The 17,680-nt window shown below is 40.3% G+C and overlaps 1 protein-coding gene across 1 annotated transcript in view; it reads left to right on the forward strand.

Moving 5' to 3' along the window:
* The window catches only part of cadm1a (cell adhesion molecule 1a), a 521,404-nt gene extending 507,574 nt beyond the window's left edge, over positions 1 to 13,830 (forward strand). Inside the window, exons 11-12 of the mRNA XM_030068792.1 lie at positions 11,776 to 11,904; positions 13,429 to 13,830. Of these exons, the coding sequence (XP_029924652.1) occupies positions 11,776 to 11,904; positions 13,429 to 13,547 (248 nt within the window). The 3' untranslated portion in view covers positions 13,548 to 13,830. The remainder of the gene's footprint in view (positions 1 to 11,775; positions 11,905 to 13,428) is intronic.
* Positions 13,831 to 17,680: the final 3,850 nt, after the last annotated feature.

Below are 17,680 nucleotides of genomic sequence, written 5' to 3' on the forward strand. Positions count from 1 at the left end.
TCAGGATAGAAACGCTTCACCACAGCATGAACCCTGAAGGGCTTTCTACTTATTGACGGTAACCGTGCCCCGGCGGTGAAGCACCACCAAATGCAATCCATCATGTGACTAGTTTTGCCTTCACGCATTTTCTGGGAGAAGTAAGCAGCACAACAAGTGCCGGGGATACCTTGCAGTGCAAACCGAGCCTGCGATGCGTGTAAAATGGCTTGGACAGAAATTTAATTCAGTTAACTTTGTGAAAGTGTATGCAGTGTTTGCCATGCAAGAACCAAGCCGTCTGGCCCAAGAAGATGACATTGTTTGTGCAGTGCTTACCAAAGTTGCTCCTTCCTTCTCGATACCACGGAGCATTGTTTTTTGCGGACTGACTGATTATAGCACTCAGAATTTCCTTCTCTTCCTGCCTATCCTGACACCAACAGGAGAAATAATGTTGGTACTCTGGCTGCTGAGATGGCTCTACCTGTAAATTCAGCATTCATTAGCAATAAGTCTGTCTCAGTGGATTTTGATTTAATGAAGCATATTTATCCAACACCTTGTCCTGGTGATTTAAACTATCTAAACTCTTTGAATAAATTGGATTTGATAGGCTACCTCTATGCAAAATGCCCAGAAGGGGACATGACGAAGCAATAAACAAATTCATCACATACAGCGAGGCTTTGGCCTAAGGAAAACAAACCCAACACTACAACTAAACTGCCAAACCCCTTACATTTTGCATTTATTAGATGATTCAAAGTAGAGACAGATACAGGGTGAATTGGTAGAGACCGGTAGAGAGAGTGGGATGAAAGGCTGCAGAGGTCTTGAGCCAGTTTCAAACCCCGGGACATTGTATTTCCAAGCCATGAGTCCCAGCACACTAAGCCATCAGGATACCCCTTATATCGCTTTTACAGCTCAGTAGAGCACCGCCTGTGTTCTTTGCACCACCTTACTCATAAGAGCACATTTTTGGTGTAATGATGGATTTGTCCACCGCAAGCCAACTGTAATATCTCTCTTTGAACCTCTGCTCCGGCCTTATGTGGAGGACTCTCCATCATGGAAGCACCTGCCAAATTTATCTCAACAATCAGCTCTCTTTCAGAGTCACTAAGATCTCTTCTTCAAAATGACAGCTTAGTTAATGGGCAACTGGGTCTTTGCAATGTTTTTAGAGATTACCCTTGGCACGATGGGACGTCAATCTTTTGATTATCATAGGATCCACTCCCATGGGGCATCACCTGCTTTCAGTATACTTTGTTTTTACTCATTTTTTTTCATAGAACTTCATACCTGGAAATAAGAGTTGAAGGAAACATGGAACTTTTCACTGCCCAGTTTAATATGGAAGGTAGGGGAGTTTTAGCCACTACAGAAGCAGCATTTAAGGAAAAGCAATTAAGAAAATCGCCCTGAATATGCACTCCCTTGATTGCCAAAACAATGACCCATGCAATTTTAAGTTTGACACACTGTGTGGATAATAACGCAAATGGATTTCACCAGCTGACAGAGTAATTGCTCATAAGTGATACTCGATGATATGACATGCAAATAGATTTATATGGTATCATTGGGAGTGAGTGCTTCCAGAGATGGACAGTACACGTCCAACTGTCATAATCACGATCACTGTAGCTCTTTAACCAGAGCTCTTTAAAATGCAGACCCCAAGCAACTTTCCTCTTTTCAAGCAAGCCACTTACAGCGGTAAACTTGTGTGTGTTGTGTTTGCTTCAGAGCAGGGGCTCCCCAACTTTTTCATGCTAGGACCCAAACATGGAGGTCTTGTTTGTACCAAAACCCATCAAATATGTTGTGAAGTGAGATAAAGTTGTCAAAAAGTAGCCAAACTTTCAATGCACCAGTAGCTGTTCATTTGCAACAACAGATATCTCAGATTGTTCTCATTTCTATAAACCGTGCTTATTTTTTAGCAATTAAAGCATCAAACATACAAGCAGGTTAATGCATTGGTTTTGGCTGCAACAACATTTTTGATTTTGGATCCAGAAAGAATGTGAAACTTTACCGACAATGCTAATTTCTATTTTCAGGAATGGCCGTGTTTTTGCTAATAAATGTAAAAAATTCATACGTATGAACAAATTATTAAATGTGTTTGTTGGAAATTACATGTCATTACAATTTGGTGAAATGAAAAGCATCAGCATCAATTTGTGCCTCCTGTTATTGGGAAAAGAATGATTTTACGCAGCTTTTCCACAACCTATCTAGAGCTTTTCCGCTACAGGACAGCAGTTCTTTTCACTGTGAGTGTGTTTTGGCAGGAAAAGATAGTAAATGTCTCAGCTCACGTTTGCTGTGTATGAATTAATTCTTTGAACCAGGAGCCGATGGGCGGTCTTGTATATTGAAAGGTTTTATTTCACCCTTGGAAACAAAACTCAAATTATTGCTTTTTTTATTTTAAAAATTTCGGTTGAATTTGGAGTAATTTTAATTTAATTGGAAAAATATGATATAAAAAAAATAAACATGGTTTTTTACTGGTTTTTCCTAACATTCCTGTCATTTATAAAAACTTTAAAAATATTTATTTTCACAATTTTTTTTGAAATTCTCTTATAATTTTCTTGTATTTTTTTCACAACTGTTATGATCATTTTCAGTTCATTTCCATATCTATCTATCTATCTATCTATCGATCTATTGATTTATCGATTGATCGATCGATATATAGATATAGATATAGATATATACATACACATATATATACCATGTTTGTTTGTGTTGTTTTTGTGGGTTGTTTTTTGCAAATTTGCCCCCTGTGTTTTGGGAAGAAATCATTGAATTTGCTCAGGTTTCAAAGGGTTAAAGTGGAGTGAGTCTAAACTCCCGCGACTTGTGTTTGCCGGAGAATCCTGTACTGTGTGCATCGTCCTATCCTCGAGTCGGCCACCTGGAGTGGTGTGCTGCCTTTTTATGCCCTTTTTGGGAACAAAACCATTCAGCATCACAATGAAGTCATCCACTGAAACGTATATATGTTATTATGAAATCCAACAGTGGAGCGGCTCCTTGCTTGGGCAGAACCTCCATGCACTTTCCCTCATCAGAGTCAGTGTTTCAGACTGAGGGCTACGCAGTGACAGTGACATTGTTCAATCAACATTTCCAGCAGGAGGGTTTTTTGGTGCTGCATGGTGTGAGATGGGCCCGCTGGTGTCGGATCACCGTGTGGGACACTGACACAGATCCAGCACACCACTTTTATGCTGTGACAGATCTTGCACATTTTTGCAAAATGCTGTTGTTTTGTTTTGACCCTGTTCATTGGAGCGTACGCGATGATATATACATGTATTTACTTTCAGTTTTAATTTAGATCCATTCAAAAGGAGGTCCTGTGTGTTTGCTGCATTTGAGTGAGGGCAGGAAAGGTGGATGTCAGCAAAAGCAGGGCTGCCACTGCTCCATCAGCTGTGATAAAAATACACCACACAGGTAAATCTAGGTAACCTACAGCCCGAGTCCAACACTGAGGACTGTTCATTTTTACTATTTATCAAAATCCAATGAAGAACATGGAACTGAATAACATAGATCTTTGAGAAATGGTAGTTCACCACCATTTGGTGAGGCTGGGCTCAGACTGCAGGAGCTCCTGGCTGATTTAACACAGATTCAACCCTTCTGACAATCGGGGGAGAAATCTGGGGCCAGATGTATAAAACTATGTATCGATCCATGATTAAAACTGTGTGTATGCACAAAGCCAGGATTTTTTTTAGTTTTATAAATCTCAGCCTTTGTGTAATTGTTGGCACATGCACAAGCCTCATGCATGCTCCCATAATCAGCCATAAATGGAGGCTGACACACCCCTAATTAGCTCATTTGCATATAAACTCCTGTTGCTGCTCGTTCATTTTTTTAGACATGGAGACTAAAAGGACAGTGAGGTCGTTAAACAGCTAAAGCCGCCATCACTGTTATTCCACACAGCTCAGCCTGTTTATAGCTCATCATAATGAATATTAACTGATCACAAATGTGCCTCTAAATAAATCCACCCATCAGTCCATCTGTGTTATATGACACAGTGCAACACACATATTCTTGCTCAGAAATATAATATTTAAAAAAGTAAATGGGGTTGTACAACATCATACACACAAAATGAAATTGGATATTAAAGGACACTTAGTATATTGAAGTGATAAAGTTACTATAATGTGTCATAAATTTCATGTTATTTTCTACCAGTCTGCAGCCAAAAAAAAAAAAAATAACTCTGCGTACACACATTCTTACCACACATACTGATTTATGTGTAGGAGATAGCATCTGCATATTTCTGTGTGCATGCAGTATTTATACTTCGGGCCCCTGGTCTGGGACCCTGTTCGTTACTGATGTTAGGCCCAGATTATCCAGTAATGTTAGGGAGTTACAAATCCAGTCTTAAACTCCCTGACTCGCCGGGGCCACCCTGATCATTTGCAGACATGTTTGATATTTAGCGTTTACAATCTGGATGATTACATCACCACTTTCCAAGCAGGACCACAAGCTGGTGCACAGGCTGGTGCACAGGACAGGCTCGTCGATATGTGGCACGAACACGACCGCCTTTATGACCTGTCTTTCCAGATATATCATAACCGTACGGACGGAGAGAAGAGCTGAGGAGAAGCTGTCTCTGTTTTGAACCCACAGAGAGAGAGAGAGAGAGAGAGAGAGAGAGAGAGAGAGTGTGAATGAATTAGTGCAGTGGTGTATTGCTCTCTCTGGTGCAATAATCTTAATAATATCCTGGAGTGTGTGATGCGCCATTATTTTCCAATCTTGCAGTGTGTGCATGTTTGAGAGAGAGACGAGCATCTGTGAGGAGTCTCCCAATGTGTGTGATGCAACTTGATTTAAAAACCAGTTAGGATTTTAAAAACCCTGTAGTCTGATCTGGGCTCACGGCTTTCTCAAATTATGTCACACCGTACAGTATATTTCATTCAAATCATGCTGCTGCTACAAAGTGTGAATTGTTTTGGTCTTTTAGCGACTAATACTTACATTTATATTGTTACATTGTATTATCACTCCTGTTGTGTTGCTTTAGAGTTGAAAAAGAACTTGCATTGACAAATATTTTCCAGGACTTTAGTAAAGCAGTTCAGTGTGAAAATGTTTTCGAGGATGCTTAGGAGCTATTCCGAGTGCTGCAGGAGAGGTTAACGCAACAAAGCATGAAAATGGTGAAAATACTCAGGTGTGGGGATGTCTGGTCTGTTCTGGAGTCGGGCAGGTTCAGCTACTCCATAACTTGCACCACTCTGTTGTCCCCTCTGGCTCAACGTTGTGTGGAGGAGGATTCATTTTCCAGCAGGACAATGACCCTAAACCATCGAAGCTTTTGCCAGAAAAAGCAAGGAGCGCTGACTTGCCTGACTTTCCTTCCACCGAAGCCAGACCTCGACGCCGCCGGGAACGTCTGAAAAGGGAAAACATCCCGTAACATCTCAAGACGCGCTCGATAAACTGAAAGACTGCTGGAATGATGTGGACTCTTAGACTCTGCAAAAACCTGTACAGCTGCTGCCAGACAGAGTGCAGGCTATAATTGATGTGGACGTGGCAAATATTGAGAAATTTTGACTTTTTTGCAAATGCTTCTTGACACATAATACTAGAAAATAGAAACCTTTTATCAGAAATATCATTTAATTTAAGGTGTTATACAAAAGATTAGTCGTAGTTTGTGTTTGCACTCTGTGGTACTAACAAGCTGCTTGGAAAACCCCAGTGGATATACATTCATTTTGTTAAATCTTAGCGGATTAAACAAAATGAATGAATTCATGCTTCCCAAAGAATGACCTTGTGACCCCCTTCCTCTAGCGCAGGGGTTTTCATACTTTATCATGCTCTGGACATCCAACTTGACTTTCATTGAGCCACGGACCCCCACTCGAAAATATTCTGTCCTAGGGACCCTGATATTTTTTGGATTTGTGTTAAATTATTTTGCCCTTTTAAACCTGAGCAAATTCACTTGATTTCAGTCAAAATCATGAGAACGGTGACTAGAAAATTAGCAAAAATAAATAAATAAATAAAATAAAACAAAACAAAACTGATAAATACATTGAAAGTGGTGAGATTAAAATATCATGTTAAAATAGTTGCTCATATATTTTTTGTGTACTGTAGTAATGGTCAAACTGAACTTTTCCTCATTTTGCTGAGAAGACCCTTAAAAACCGCACTTTGAAAACCAGAGGACAGTGAACCCTGTCAGATTAAAATGTCAGATTTACACACAAGATCTCACAGGTGCTTGTGTTCGTACTCTCTTCTTCTTTTAAAACCCTTTATTTCATCTCTTTCCCTGTTCCAACTCATTCCATACACAGGAGAGAGGCAAACAAAAGAGGGGGCAAGTTTTGATCCAGAGCTGAGAAAAATTCCCTGATATTTTCAGGCCGCTCACACAACCCACCACCGACCACTATCCCCCCCACTGTCCCTGACATCCCCCCTCCCGCCCTGTCCACCCCCGCCCCGCCGCAGTGGACGGGCGTAGCACATTAACATCGTAATAGGAAAGTGTGTTAAAGCACAGCTTTACCTGCCTGACAAGAGCGAATTAGATGTCAGAAGGATTTCTGCTCACTTTAATTGAATCTGCCCAGCACTAAAAAAGAAAATCTGAAGTCAAAATAACCTATTAGATCTATCAAGTAATGTTTTGTTGAGTTTGGCAGCTAGCACTGCACCGCCCTCGTCCTCCCTCCCTCGTTCCTCCAGGTTGAGTAATGCAAGGAGAGTAGCGGTGTGGGTGGCTGATGTTGTCCATGATGTTGCTCTCGCTCTCTCTTTGTTATCCGCTAATAAATTGCGGCCTGCTGTTTTTGTTTCCTGGAGCTCATCTAGGAAATCCTTTGAGTGCAGGTTTAGGCTGGAGAGGAGTGTGGGGGATGTTAGTGTGTAAGTACGGCTGATGGGCCACAGAGGCTGATGGACTAGTCCACGTGAACAGACTGCAAAGAGCTGGCCGTTGTTCAGTTTCCTCACCTCACTTCCCATGGCAATCCCCGTTCTCTGCAAACTATGTCTTTAGAGGAGCTACACCTGTAAACATTAGCCAGGAAGTAAGGCTGAGCTGCACGGTGTAGTGGTGCCTTGTAGGGATGCACCGTTCCAGCTCTAAGTATTGGAATTCATCCGATATCGACCAAAAATGCTAGACACCGAGCTATAAATGTCAGCATCACCAAGCCATAAACATCCCATCCGATCTGGAAATATAATATAATAAGAGTCAGCTAACAGTTCACAATACGCAGAACAGAGGCGCACATGTCAGCACAGGACTATGGGATTTTAATCCGAGCTGGAGGGAACACCACTGCCTTTCCAGCACTTTTCTGTTCAGATGCTCGGTGTGCTAACGCTCACGCTGGCTGATGTTAACTTCAGCTGACTGTCCACCTTCGAGTGCTGTCGAATCTCAGCAGGCAGTCGTCTCTGATAAAAAAAAAAAATTTAAAAAACCAAAGTAATCTGACCCAAACCAGCGATGTGACTTCATTGGCCTGTGGCTGGGCTGAGGCAAGAGAAGATGAAATCATCTACTTCCTAAACACACAGACTGATGCTTGGAAGGCTGCGTCTGATTTATTGCTCCCATCCCTTCCCCTGCAACATTTTTAGACCATTCAAGATGTCTTTTGCACTGAGCAAGGACAAAATATCAATAATAATAAAAACAACTTAAAATAACAAAACTTTATCTTCTTTCATGTACATGCCCAAAAAATTGCTCCCAAGTAAAAGAAATTGTTAATTTTTGCAAAAGACAAGTTGTTCTTTGTAAGAAACCTTTGCAACTGTATAAACGAACAAGGTTCACTATCAGATTGGCACTGGAGTTGAGAAAGCGACATCGGGCATCCCTAGTGTCTTGAAAAGCTAGAGCTACAAAAATGTACTTGATGTGATGTGATGGTGTGAGGGCTGCTTGTGGAAAGCCAGCAAAGCAAACCAGGAATTTCTACACACGATCTAACTAAGGGCCCACTCACATTGGCAAGTTTGAGTCCGTATCGTGCTAAAGCCAAAATCCCCCCCTCCCCAGTCCCCGGCTGGCCTGCACTCACATTACCTTTTTCCCAAACGCGCCCAAGCACGATTGCCCCCGCTGTGCACGTCATCACGTTGAAATACGACAACAGGCATGGCCCGACGTCATTATAAATCAGTATAGTTCAAATACATTCATCATGTCTTCCTTTTAATTAAAAAACGTTTTTGGTCCTTTTAATCAGACATGGGATGTTTATTTACCTTGACAGTTTCGGAGGTAACTTCCTCCTTCTTCAGAAAGGTCCAACTGACAGCCGGAGCGGCACCTGACAGATCCGGCAGACCGGGTGACCGGGTGGCCGCACACCGCGCGGTGCCGCGGCCAGTGACGGCCGGTGCCGACGCGGTGCCGGCCAGCACCAGGTCTGCCGGATCTCCGCACACAGACTGCTGTACTTTCATTATAAACCGACTTTTGTTTATACGCGGTTGCAGCAGCACAACGGACAGCGACACAGACAACATGGTTGATTATTGATTGCGCAACGCGGCCATTCGCCGGTAATCGCGCTGCGCACATTAAACAATTTTGCAGAGGCAGGAGGAAAGTTGCATGATTTACGTCCGCGCACTGCGTGCGTGACCGTGCATGTGCTCATGTATGCGCCCGTACCGCGCTGAAGCACACCTCCTCCAACCGTGCCAGAGCGGGGGAAGTGTACTGTATTCAAGCACGATACGGAGCGATCACACTGGTCAAAGAATCCGGATTTTAAGGGCAATCGTGCTTGGGCGCGGATCAAACTTGCCAGTGTGAGTGGCCTCTAAATGGAGGAATCTTTGTCTGTGTGTGTGGTTCAATTATCTCGGCAACCGCTCATCCGATCAACTTCAAACTTGGCATGTGCATTGGAAGTGCAGTTCTGACTGTGTCCACACACACACACACACACACACACACTGTCTGACTGTGCTTCGATTTCCTCTATAGTTGTCGGTCCGATAAACTTCACAATTGGCAGCTCCACCCTTACGAAACAAACATATATTGCAGTATATTGGAAAATACCATGTGATCTATTAGATAATACATTTCCATATGGAGGAACTAGTCTTTATATTTTCCAATATATTGAAATATATGCATAGGCCATGTCTATATACTGATAGATATAAAAAATATATATATTGCAATCAAGACCAAAAACGGTACTATATTTTTACATGTAATAGTTTGTCTTTATATGTTCAGATATACTGCAATAAATGCACATACCATATATGTATATATATCGCAACATATACAAAAATATATTGGGATTTTTTTTAACATTGCATATTTTCCAATGAACAACCATAACACATGCATGGACCATGCATGGCATATATCTGTACATATATTTCCAATACATGTTCCCGTATAATTGGAAAGGCATGGATCATGTATGTTTAAATATATGTACCCAGTATTCATCACATATAAATCTAAATACATTATGGAGGATATTTATGAATACAAAATGACATATATTACGGGATACAAACACACATATATATTCATCTGAAATATATTGCAATATCTGAAATGTGCAATTACTTATGGATTATTCCATATATAGAAATACATTACAATATATTGATGCAATATATAAATATATTGCATCAGTATATGTTTAACCAATGTATTATTCCATGTATTGCTAAGACATTTTCAAATATAAAATATATTTCAGTATATTGTAATTCCATATATTAAATGTAATATATTCCAATATACTACCATATATTTTATTTTAATGTATTGGTAAATATATTTTCTTTCTGTAAGGGCAGTTAACTTCAGACTTGGCACGTGTATTGCTGGGGACCCAAGTTGGTGCAGTTTTGAATGTACACACACACTCTGACTATGCTTTGATTTCTTCAACTGTCACTACTAACTTCACACTTGATGGGTGTATTGCTGAGGACCTGAACGGCGGTCAGCCATTCTGAACAGGCGCATGTTGAATGGGCGCTGCACCGGTCAATTACTTTGTATTAGCAAGTCAAAAAAAAAAAAAAGAAAAAATGCTGTGTCAGTACAGAGTGAAATTTGGGCCACTTCTCAATTCCACATTTTGCTCTCTTAATCCCCCCCTCTCTACATGACTGCAGCTCCAGCTCATTTCCCTAGCATAGTGTGAGCTATTGATGATAAAATTTGCTCCTCCTTTGTGCTGTGAAGAGCCAATCAAGTCCACAAACGGCCATTAACTTTGGGTTGTCATGGATCCCTACACTTGATCAATAGCTTTCACATATCATTATAGTCAGGAGCCTCGGGGGCTTGTCGTGTTCTTTAGCCCCAAGGAGGGATAAAGCTCTCTTAATATCGCCTGGCATATATACACACACTTGAGTCTCACTGGGCAAAGTGTGTGTCGTGCAGCAGAAGACTGTTGGACTAAAAAATTTTATTCAGCGCTTGCTCTTTGAGTTGAAATCATTCACATTCATGAGTCATTTTTTATTTTTTATTTTTTATTTTTTTAACTTTTGGTCAGTAACTCCTCTTTCATCATTGTTGGTAAACTGGAGCATGGATCACATAGCTTGTAATACCAATATGTCATTTAATAAAATTGTCCATTACGTGCATCATGTGTTAATTATCTGTAACCTGCAAGAATGATTTTATTCCTTTTCAGCTACAGAGGTTTGTCTCTTTCATGGAGGCCAGCTCTTTTGAGTTCAACCAGCAAAAAGAATGAAGCTTTGTAGTCTTGATTCAGTGCAGCTGTGCAGACGGGCATGTGCCGGTCAGCTTTTTGGCTGGTGTTGGATGGGTGAAGGCCCTGGCAGCAAGCAACTAAATGAACCACAAGGTCAAAAATCTGTTTTCTCACTTCTGTGCATGGCAACAACATGCTCCAGTTTGATTAAAGCAGCAATGTTGGGGCCTGTCCTTACACACTCTAGCTCGTGTGAATGACTCCAAAATTTGCCCTGAGAAAAAAAAAAAAAAGAAACTCCACGTCTTTATCATATCGCTTCTTTTTCAAAGAGTGGTTGCTGCTGGCCTGATCACTATTCACAAAGTTCAGTGTTGAGTTTGAATTGCAGTGTGTACCAAAATGATTAGAGTGTCGGGTTGAATAGCGAACTGGATGTGATTCAGAGTCCACATGGTGGTGAAATCTCCTCATGAGCTGCTCTGTGCTCCCCTGGGCAGCTCATCCACAACACTGGATTTCTATTTCTCCATTCACTTCCATACCGTGGCAGAACAGCTCCTCAGATAACACCTCTAGAACATCAACAAAGCGCAACAAGTCCCGGTACCCATTTTTTTAAGGAAATTAAACAGCTCTTTTCTTGTTATTATCCTGTATGCACTGATAAGTAGAGCCGCCAGGTAGTGTCTGCAGAAAACGTCCACATAGTAACCTTGCACCAAGAAGAAACACCCTGATTGAGTAATGACATGAAAAAAATGGGTACCAGGATTGGTCGTTTTTTAGATTGGCAGAATCCGCTTTGTTCACCTTCGTTCACGCATTAAAAGTGTTATTTTAGGAGCTGTTTTGCTATTGAAGTGAATGGAGAGAGAGAAATACAAGGGTATTTCATCACCATGTGGACTCGCGTCACTTTCTGGTGACGACGCGACCCGACTCTCCACCAGAGTTCAGTTTGGCTGTAAGCGGTCGTCTCCCTGCAGTAAACATGTTTGTCCTGTGCATTCAGATTCAAGAGCTGGAGAGGGGGCGCCACGAACGGTCGACCACGCAGTGATCGGAGGAGTGGTGGCCGTCGTCGTCTTCGCCATGCTTTGTCTACTCATCGTCTTGGGGCGCTACTTTGCAAGACACAAAGGTAGGCGACCTGAAAACACATCCACAATGCCACCAATAAGTACTCATAATTTAATTTATTACTTACTAAAGATAGGCAAGATTTTCTATGTAAAATTACACCTTTTATCAGCCTAAATCACAAAGGAGCAGCACAGGAGAGCGTCCCATCTTCAATAATTGAGACTCCATAGACCTGATTGGTCCAGATGGGCTGGGTTGTGTAGCTCCCTGGGTGTGATGCGAGTCCACATGATGATGAAATATCTTCATTAGTGGCTCTGCGCTCCCCTGGGCTGCTAATCCACAACACTGTGTTTATATCACTCTATTCACTTCCATAGTAAAACAGCTCCCAAAATAACACTTTTAGCATATGAACCAATGGCAACAAAATGGATTATGCCAATCAGAGTTATTAGAGTTTTGTATTTTTCATTAGTTTTTATTTTTATTTTTGTTTTCAGTTCAGTTTAGTCTCCATTTACTTTCTAGAGTGGGTTTCCTCATTTCAGTTTAGTTTTTATTGTTTCAAAATGTTTAGTTTTAGTTGGTTTTTCATTAGTTTGAGTTAGTTTTTTATTCTAATATGGGAGTATTTGGTCCCCAGTCTCAATAAACATCAGCACCAGCGCCTCCTCATGCTGGCTGTGCTCACACATCTGACCGAACCGACAAACAGCAAAACTAAAACACATTTTCTCTATAGTTTTAATTTATTTTAGTTTGTTCAATAACTACACAAAATGATTGTGATTAGTTTTTGTTTTTAGTTTTTTTCTAAAGTCTAATTTTTATTTTTATTTCAGCTTACCAAAATGTTGTTTGACACCCAGTTTTAGTTTTGTAATAACCTTGATGTCAGTATCAAAAGCATCAAGCCATGATATCTGTTTTTTTTTTTTTTTTTTTTTTTTTTTCCGTGTTATTATAATTATTGGTGAAAGTACAGGTAATTTCTTCCTGGTGTAAAGCTAATATGCAGAATTTTCCTGCAGACGCCTTCTGTCAGATCTATTTTCCAATTCAAAAAGGAAAATTACTTGTTGACTTGTTGCTTTTTATATTGGCTTTGCTCATATTTGTGTGCTTTATCTATTATGTTTCCCCTGCGACCCGCCCATAAATTATTAATTTTTACTCATGCATATAACTGTAAATCTTTTTTTTTTTTTTTTTTTTTCCCCACTGACTGCACGCATTTTTTGCGGGTTACACCTCAGATACCCAGTGCAGGACTCTAGTTCAGTCTTTTCAGATTTGTCATCGCCCTCCTTTATTCGACAGTTGGGACACGAGTAACATATTTTTTCTACTCCACACTCACGGTCGTTTCAAAGAATTGATTTTTCATGTGCCGATCTTGAATGACAAACAAGGAAAATGATGTAGAGTTTGAATATTACAGCCTGCTCCTGTTAGATTTGTATAAATGGCCACATGGTGATGAATTTACATAATTAGACGCCGCGGGACGCAGGGGCACATTTTAATCCTCTCATCGTCTGAGCGCGGTGCGCCCTGTGACATTGTCCTTCACCCGCAGGTACCTACTTCACGCATGAAGCTAAAGGGGCGGATGACGCGGCAGACGCAGACACAGCCATCATCAATGCAGAGGGCGGCCACACCAACTCGGACGAAAAGAAAGAGTACTACATCTAATCAAAACAGGACCCCTCACACTAGTGTCCTCTTTGGGACGCCGAGCTGTTTTTCGGGGGCTGGGGCTGGGGGACGGGGTGGGATTAAGGGATTTGAGATGGTTAGGGATTATTTTCGGCAAGAGTAGAAAGGACAAGGGGGTAGAAGAGAAGTGGGCTTTTAAAGGAAGGCCTGGTTGTGAGCTGTTGTTTAGTCTAGTCCGCAGCTGTAGATGGAATGTTCTGTGTATTTAAAAAAAAACAACAAAAAAAAAAAGACAAAAAGATTGACGAGACGAGGGAGAGTTTGGTGTTTTTTTGGTAAACTGAGTAGGGGGTGGGGTCACGGTGGGATGGGAAGGGGATGGGGATAGGGGGTGGGTGGGGTGGGGGGGTGTGCCAAACGTTGCCAGAAATCACTGTAGAGAGCTTCACCATTTGACACCTCCCTAACTGCTGGTACAAATTCTGTTTAGTTCGACCATTTGCAGAAAATTCTGTGCCTTGTTCTGAATTTTTTTTCTATTCATACGTTGGATTTGTGTTGATCCTCATTAGCATAACCCCGTTGCTCCCCTTTCTCCCACTTTGGTTTTTCCCCACTCTGGTAATTATCAATGTGCTGTTGGCTTTCATATGAGGGTAAAATTATACACAGCCACTGTATTCATATCCCCAAATGTGTCTGAACATGCATCTTCTCCTGCATAACAAAAGCTCATAAGCACCTATTTCCAGTATACTGTGATTTGTCTCAAGCCATTACCTTTCTCCAATTTTTTTGTTTTGTTTTGTTTTGTTTCCCCCCCTTCCAAACGTTTGGACCGCTCCAAAAATGCATGGAATGCTTTACATATCATCATTCAGAGGACATAAATGAGAAACAGGTTGATGTTGACGCCCATTTTGTCTCCCCTTGAACAAAACCACACACAAATGATCATCCTGAAGAAGGTGGCGATATTTTCAGATGATATCTCGTCCTTTTTGTGTTACTAGGCCAATTTAGCGTTAGAGTGAAAACTGCACATTTTTTCATATCCCTTTTTTTTTTCAAAACAGCACATCTGAAACATTTTTTTCCAGAAAGTTTTGCAAAAAAAAAAGTAGTGTGTTATTTCCCCTCATTGTGCTGAAACTAAAAGGCACTATCATTCCATTATTTTGATTTCTCCCTCTATTCTGTTTTTTTTTTTTTTCTTCTATTTGACTGAATGGAGCCACAGTTTCCCTCACAAGCATTTAATGAGTTGTAATGATGATATTCCTTTGATTTACATCTGCTCTCATTCAAAAATATTTTTTTACAAATGGGAAAAAAAATGACAAAAAAGTTGTCTCAAAGCTGTTTATGGTGGTCTCTCAGCCAAAATGCCTCACACATACAAGGCTAAAAAAAGAACATAAAACATAATTTGGTAATACTAATACCGGTCAACCAGCAGCCACATGATACTGATACACATAGCTTCAGCTTCGATCAAACGAGGAACAGCCTTAGCCAAACTCCAGACATAAGACCTTTACATTTAAATTTGTATTATTTTACCTATACACAAGCTGTAAACACATTTAAAAAAGGTCATACCAACTTAAAGAGACATAGTGAGCCATGTCAATCGTCATCACATCCACAATTAAAGTTAACTAAAGTTATTGTGCTGATTACTACAGGATCCCAATGTAGTTCCGCCCATCAGAGGGTCCATGTTATCCTATAGAGACACAATCCTATGTAAATCAAGCCAATGGAATCACAGATGTATTATACACTAATCAGTACCAAGATTTTTTTTCTTTCTTTTTTTTTTTTTTTACTATAATTACGTGGGAGTACTTTTGTGAATTTTATGATATCACACTTATCGTTGTGAGTTCTGTCACCCCGTAAATCTAGAAAATGGTTAGGAAAGTGCATAAAGAAACATGAGCCCAGTGTGTTACGAGACAGGACCATTTTACAGTTTCCATCACACCTTCTCAATTTTGCTGTTACGCAACAGTTTTGAATGCTTAAACATCCAGGATTTAACTGCATGTACGTCTGTGCTACAAACCATCACTTTCCTACCTTGCTTTATGAATCACCTGCCAAAATTTAATGAGGATCTGTTTCACAGTGCCAGTAGGGGAGGCTTGAGGAATGCCAAAAGCAATTACTCCAGTTGTTTCTATTTGAACCAAATGTAACACACTGCTGTGCTTCATGGTTTTGTCCATGGATTGCATCATGCACTGCTACTTAACTAATACGACATGGCAATGAGGTCGAAGCGATGGCGCTGCTGTTTGTAACCGCGCGTTCACACAGCGAGCGGCTCGGATAAGGGGGTCACGTTCCTCCGACAGACTGGGCAGGGGGAGAGGCTGCGACGGAATCGGCAGAGGCCTGGTGCATCTACATCGCATTGGCCTGGGTCGCACCAACAAGGATTCAGTTTTAAAACCAGATTATATCATGGTTTAACACTCAGTTATGTTGTCCCAAACTTTAAAGCTCGTTTAAAATTAAGGATTACATTTAAAAATGACTCTCAGTTCAGTTTTTACTCTAAACCTAGATTCAGTTTGATCATGTTGCACCAGAAGTTTAAACTATGATCCAGTATCAACTTTAAAGTGACACTTGAAGAGGTTTAACTTTTGAAAATGGCTGCCTTTTCCAAATTCCTGGAAGAAAGTTGAGGGACAGACTCAACCCAGCTGAGTTTTTTGATGCTGCTGAATTTCTGTCAACATGCTGTTTCAGCAGGAAACTGTTTCATGGCGAAGAAAAAAATGCAGCTGCACCACCGTCGCTCCAACTCCTCTTTCTGTGCTGCTTTTGTATTTTCTATTATTTGGCCAAAGCGTTTTCAAGAATTTAACAATGTCAAATTAACAGTTAACAATGTCACTTTTTGTCAAGGGATAAAATTAATATTTTTTCCCCTCTTTCATGCCTACAAGGTTCTCACAGCATGATTTAGCTTTTGTAAGGAAAAAAAAATATTTGGGGCAGGGTACATAAGCATCACCATCTTAGTTTGACTCTGTTTTAATCTCTAAACTTGGATTTACTAAACCAGAATTTAATTTAATTGTGCAACAGAGCTCTGCCTCATTTTCAATCTGATTTTCTCATTTTAAACCTAGTTTTGCTCAACTCTGATTAGAACTAATCCTCGATTAATTTAATGCTTGTTGGTGCAATCCAGCCTTGAACAGTTAAATGGGTATCACTTCATTTTAGGGGACACTTAGTAGCCATTAATTAGTTATTTATTAATGTAAGTAGTAAAAATAGCTAATGCAGACTTGTAATAATAAATTACCATCTACTCATTAGCTGCTCATTTTGCACAGTCAGGCACGAGACCGGAGTTTGATTCCCGATTCCAGTAAGACCTTTCCTATGTGACCGACACCATGTCCACTTTCCATTTTGTAGCCAAAACCAAACCAAACCTTTCCTTAACCTTAACCAAGAGTCTCTTAATAAACCCTTAATGAATGCTTACTACAGTTAGCAAGTATAGCAGTTACACCTAAATTAAAAAAAAATTGGTAATTTCTTCAGTGTGGGATGAGTAAGGAAAGTATTAGTCTGGAACAAGCACCAATAATGACTTTGTTTGTATTTAACTGAATGCAATTAACATCTAGACCTCTGTGTTTAGTTAGACATGAAGAAGTGTTAATACAGAATAGTCACTCTCCTGCGCCTGAGTGCAAATTATAAAGGGTTTAATTCAGGTGTAACTAGTTCCACTAATAGTTTATAAAGTCTAGAATAAGGCATGAAAAATGAGGAGCTAATAAGTAGATAATAATGACTAATACAGGCTTAAAAAAAAATAGCAATGCACTAATACAACAAATTAATGGCTAACAAGTGTACCCTAAAGTGAAGTGTTACCATTAAATGTATTTTTTAATGGTTTTAATCTGCTTTGGTCTTGCCCTTTATAATGTTACATCATTCTAATGCATCATAATAAACAAATTAGATAGCATTGCATTTGGTTCCAGAGCTTTCCATTGACCCCACTGATTGAGGCAGCTGCTCTCCAAGTATAGTTTTTCAGCATTTTAGGGCTCTTTCAAATAAAAGTTGTAGAGATCTGGGAATCTTTCAGTGTCTCTAGTCAACATTTCAATTATTTTTCACTTGTC

Source organism: Myripristis murdjan, chromosome 14, assembly GCF_902150065.1.
Source record: "Myripristis murdjan chromosome 14, fMyrMur1.1, whole genome shotgun sequence".
In the NCBI taxonomy this organism is placed as follows: Eukaryota; Metazoa; Chordata; class Actinopteri; order Holocentriformes; family Holocentridae; genus Myripristis; species Myripristis murdjan.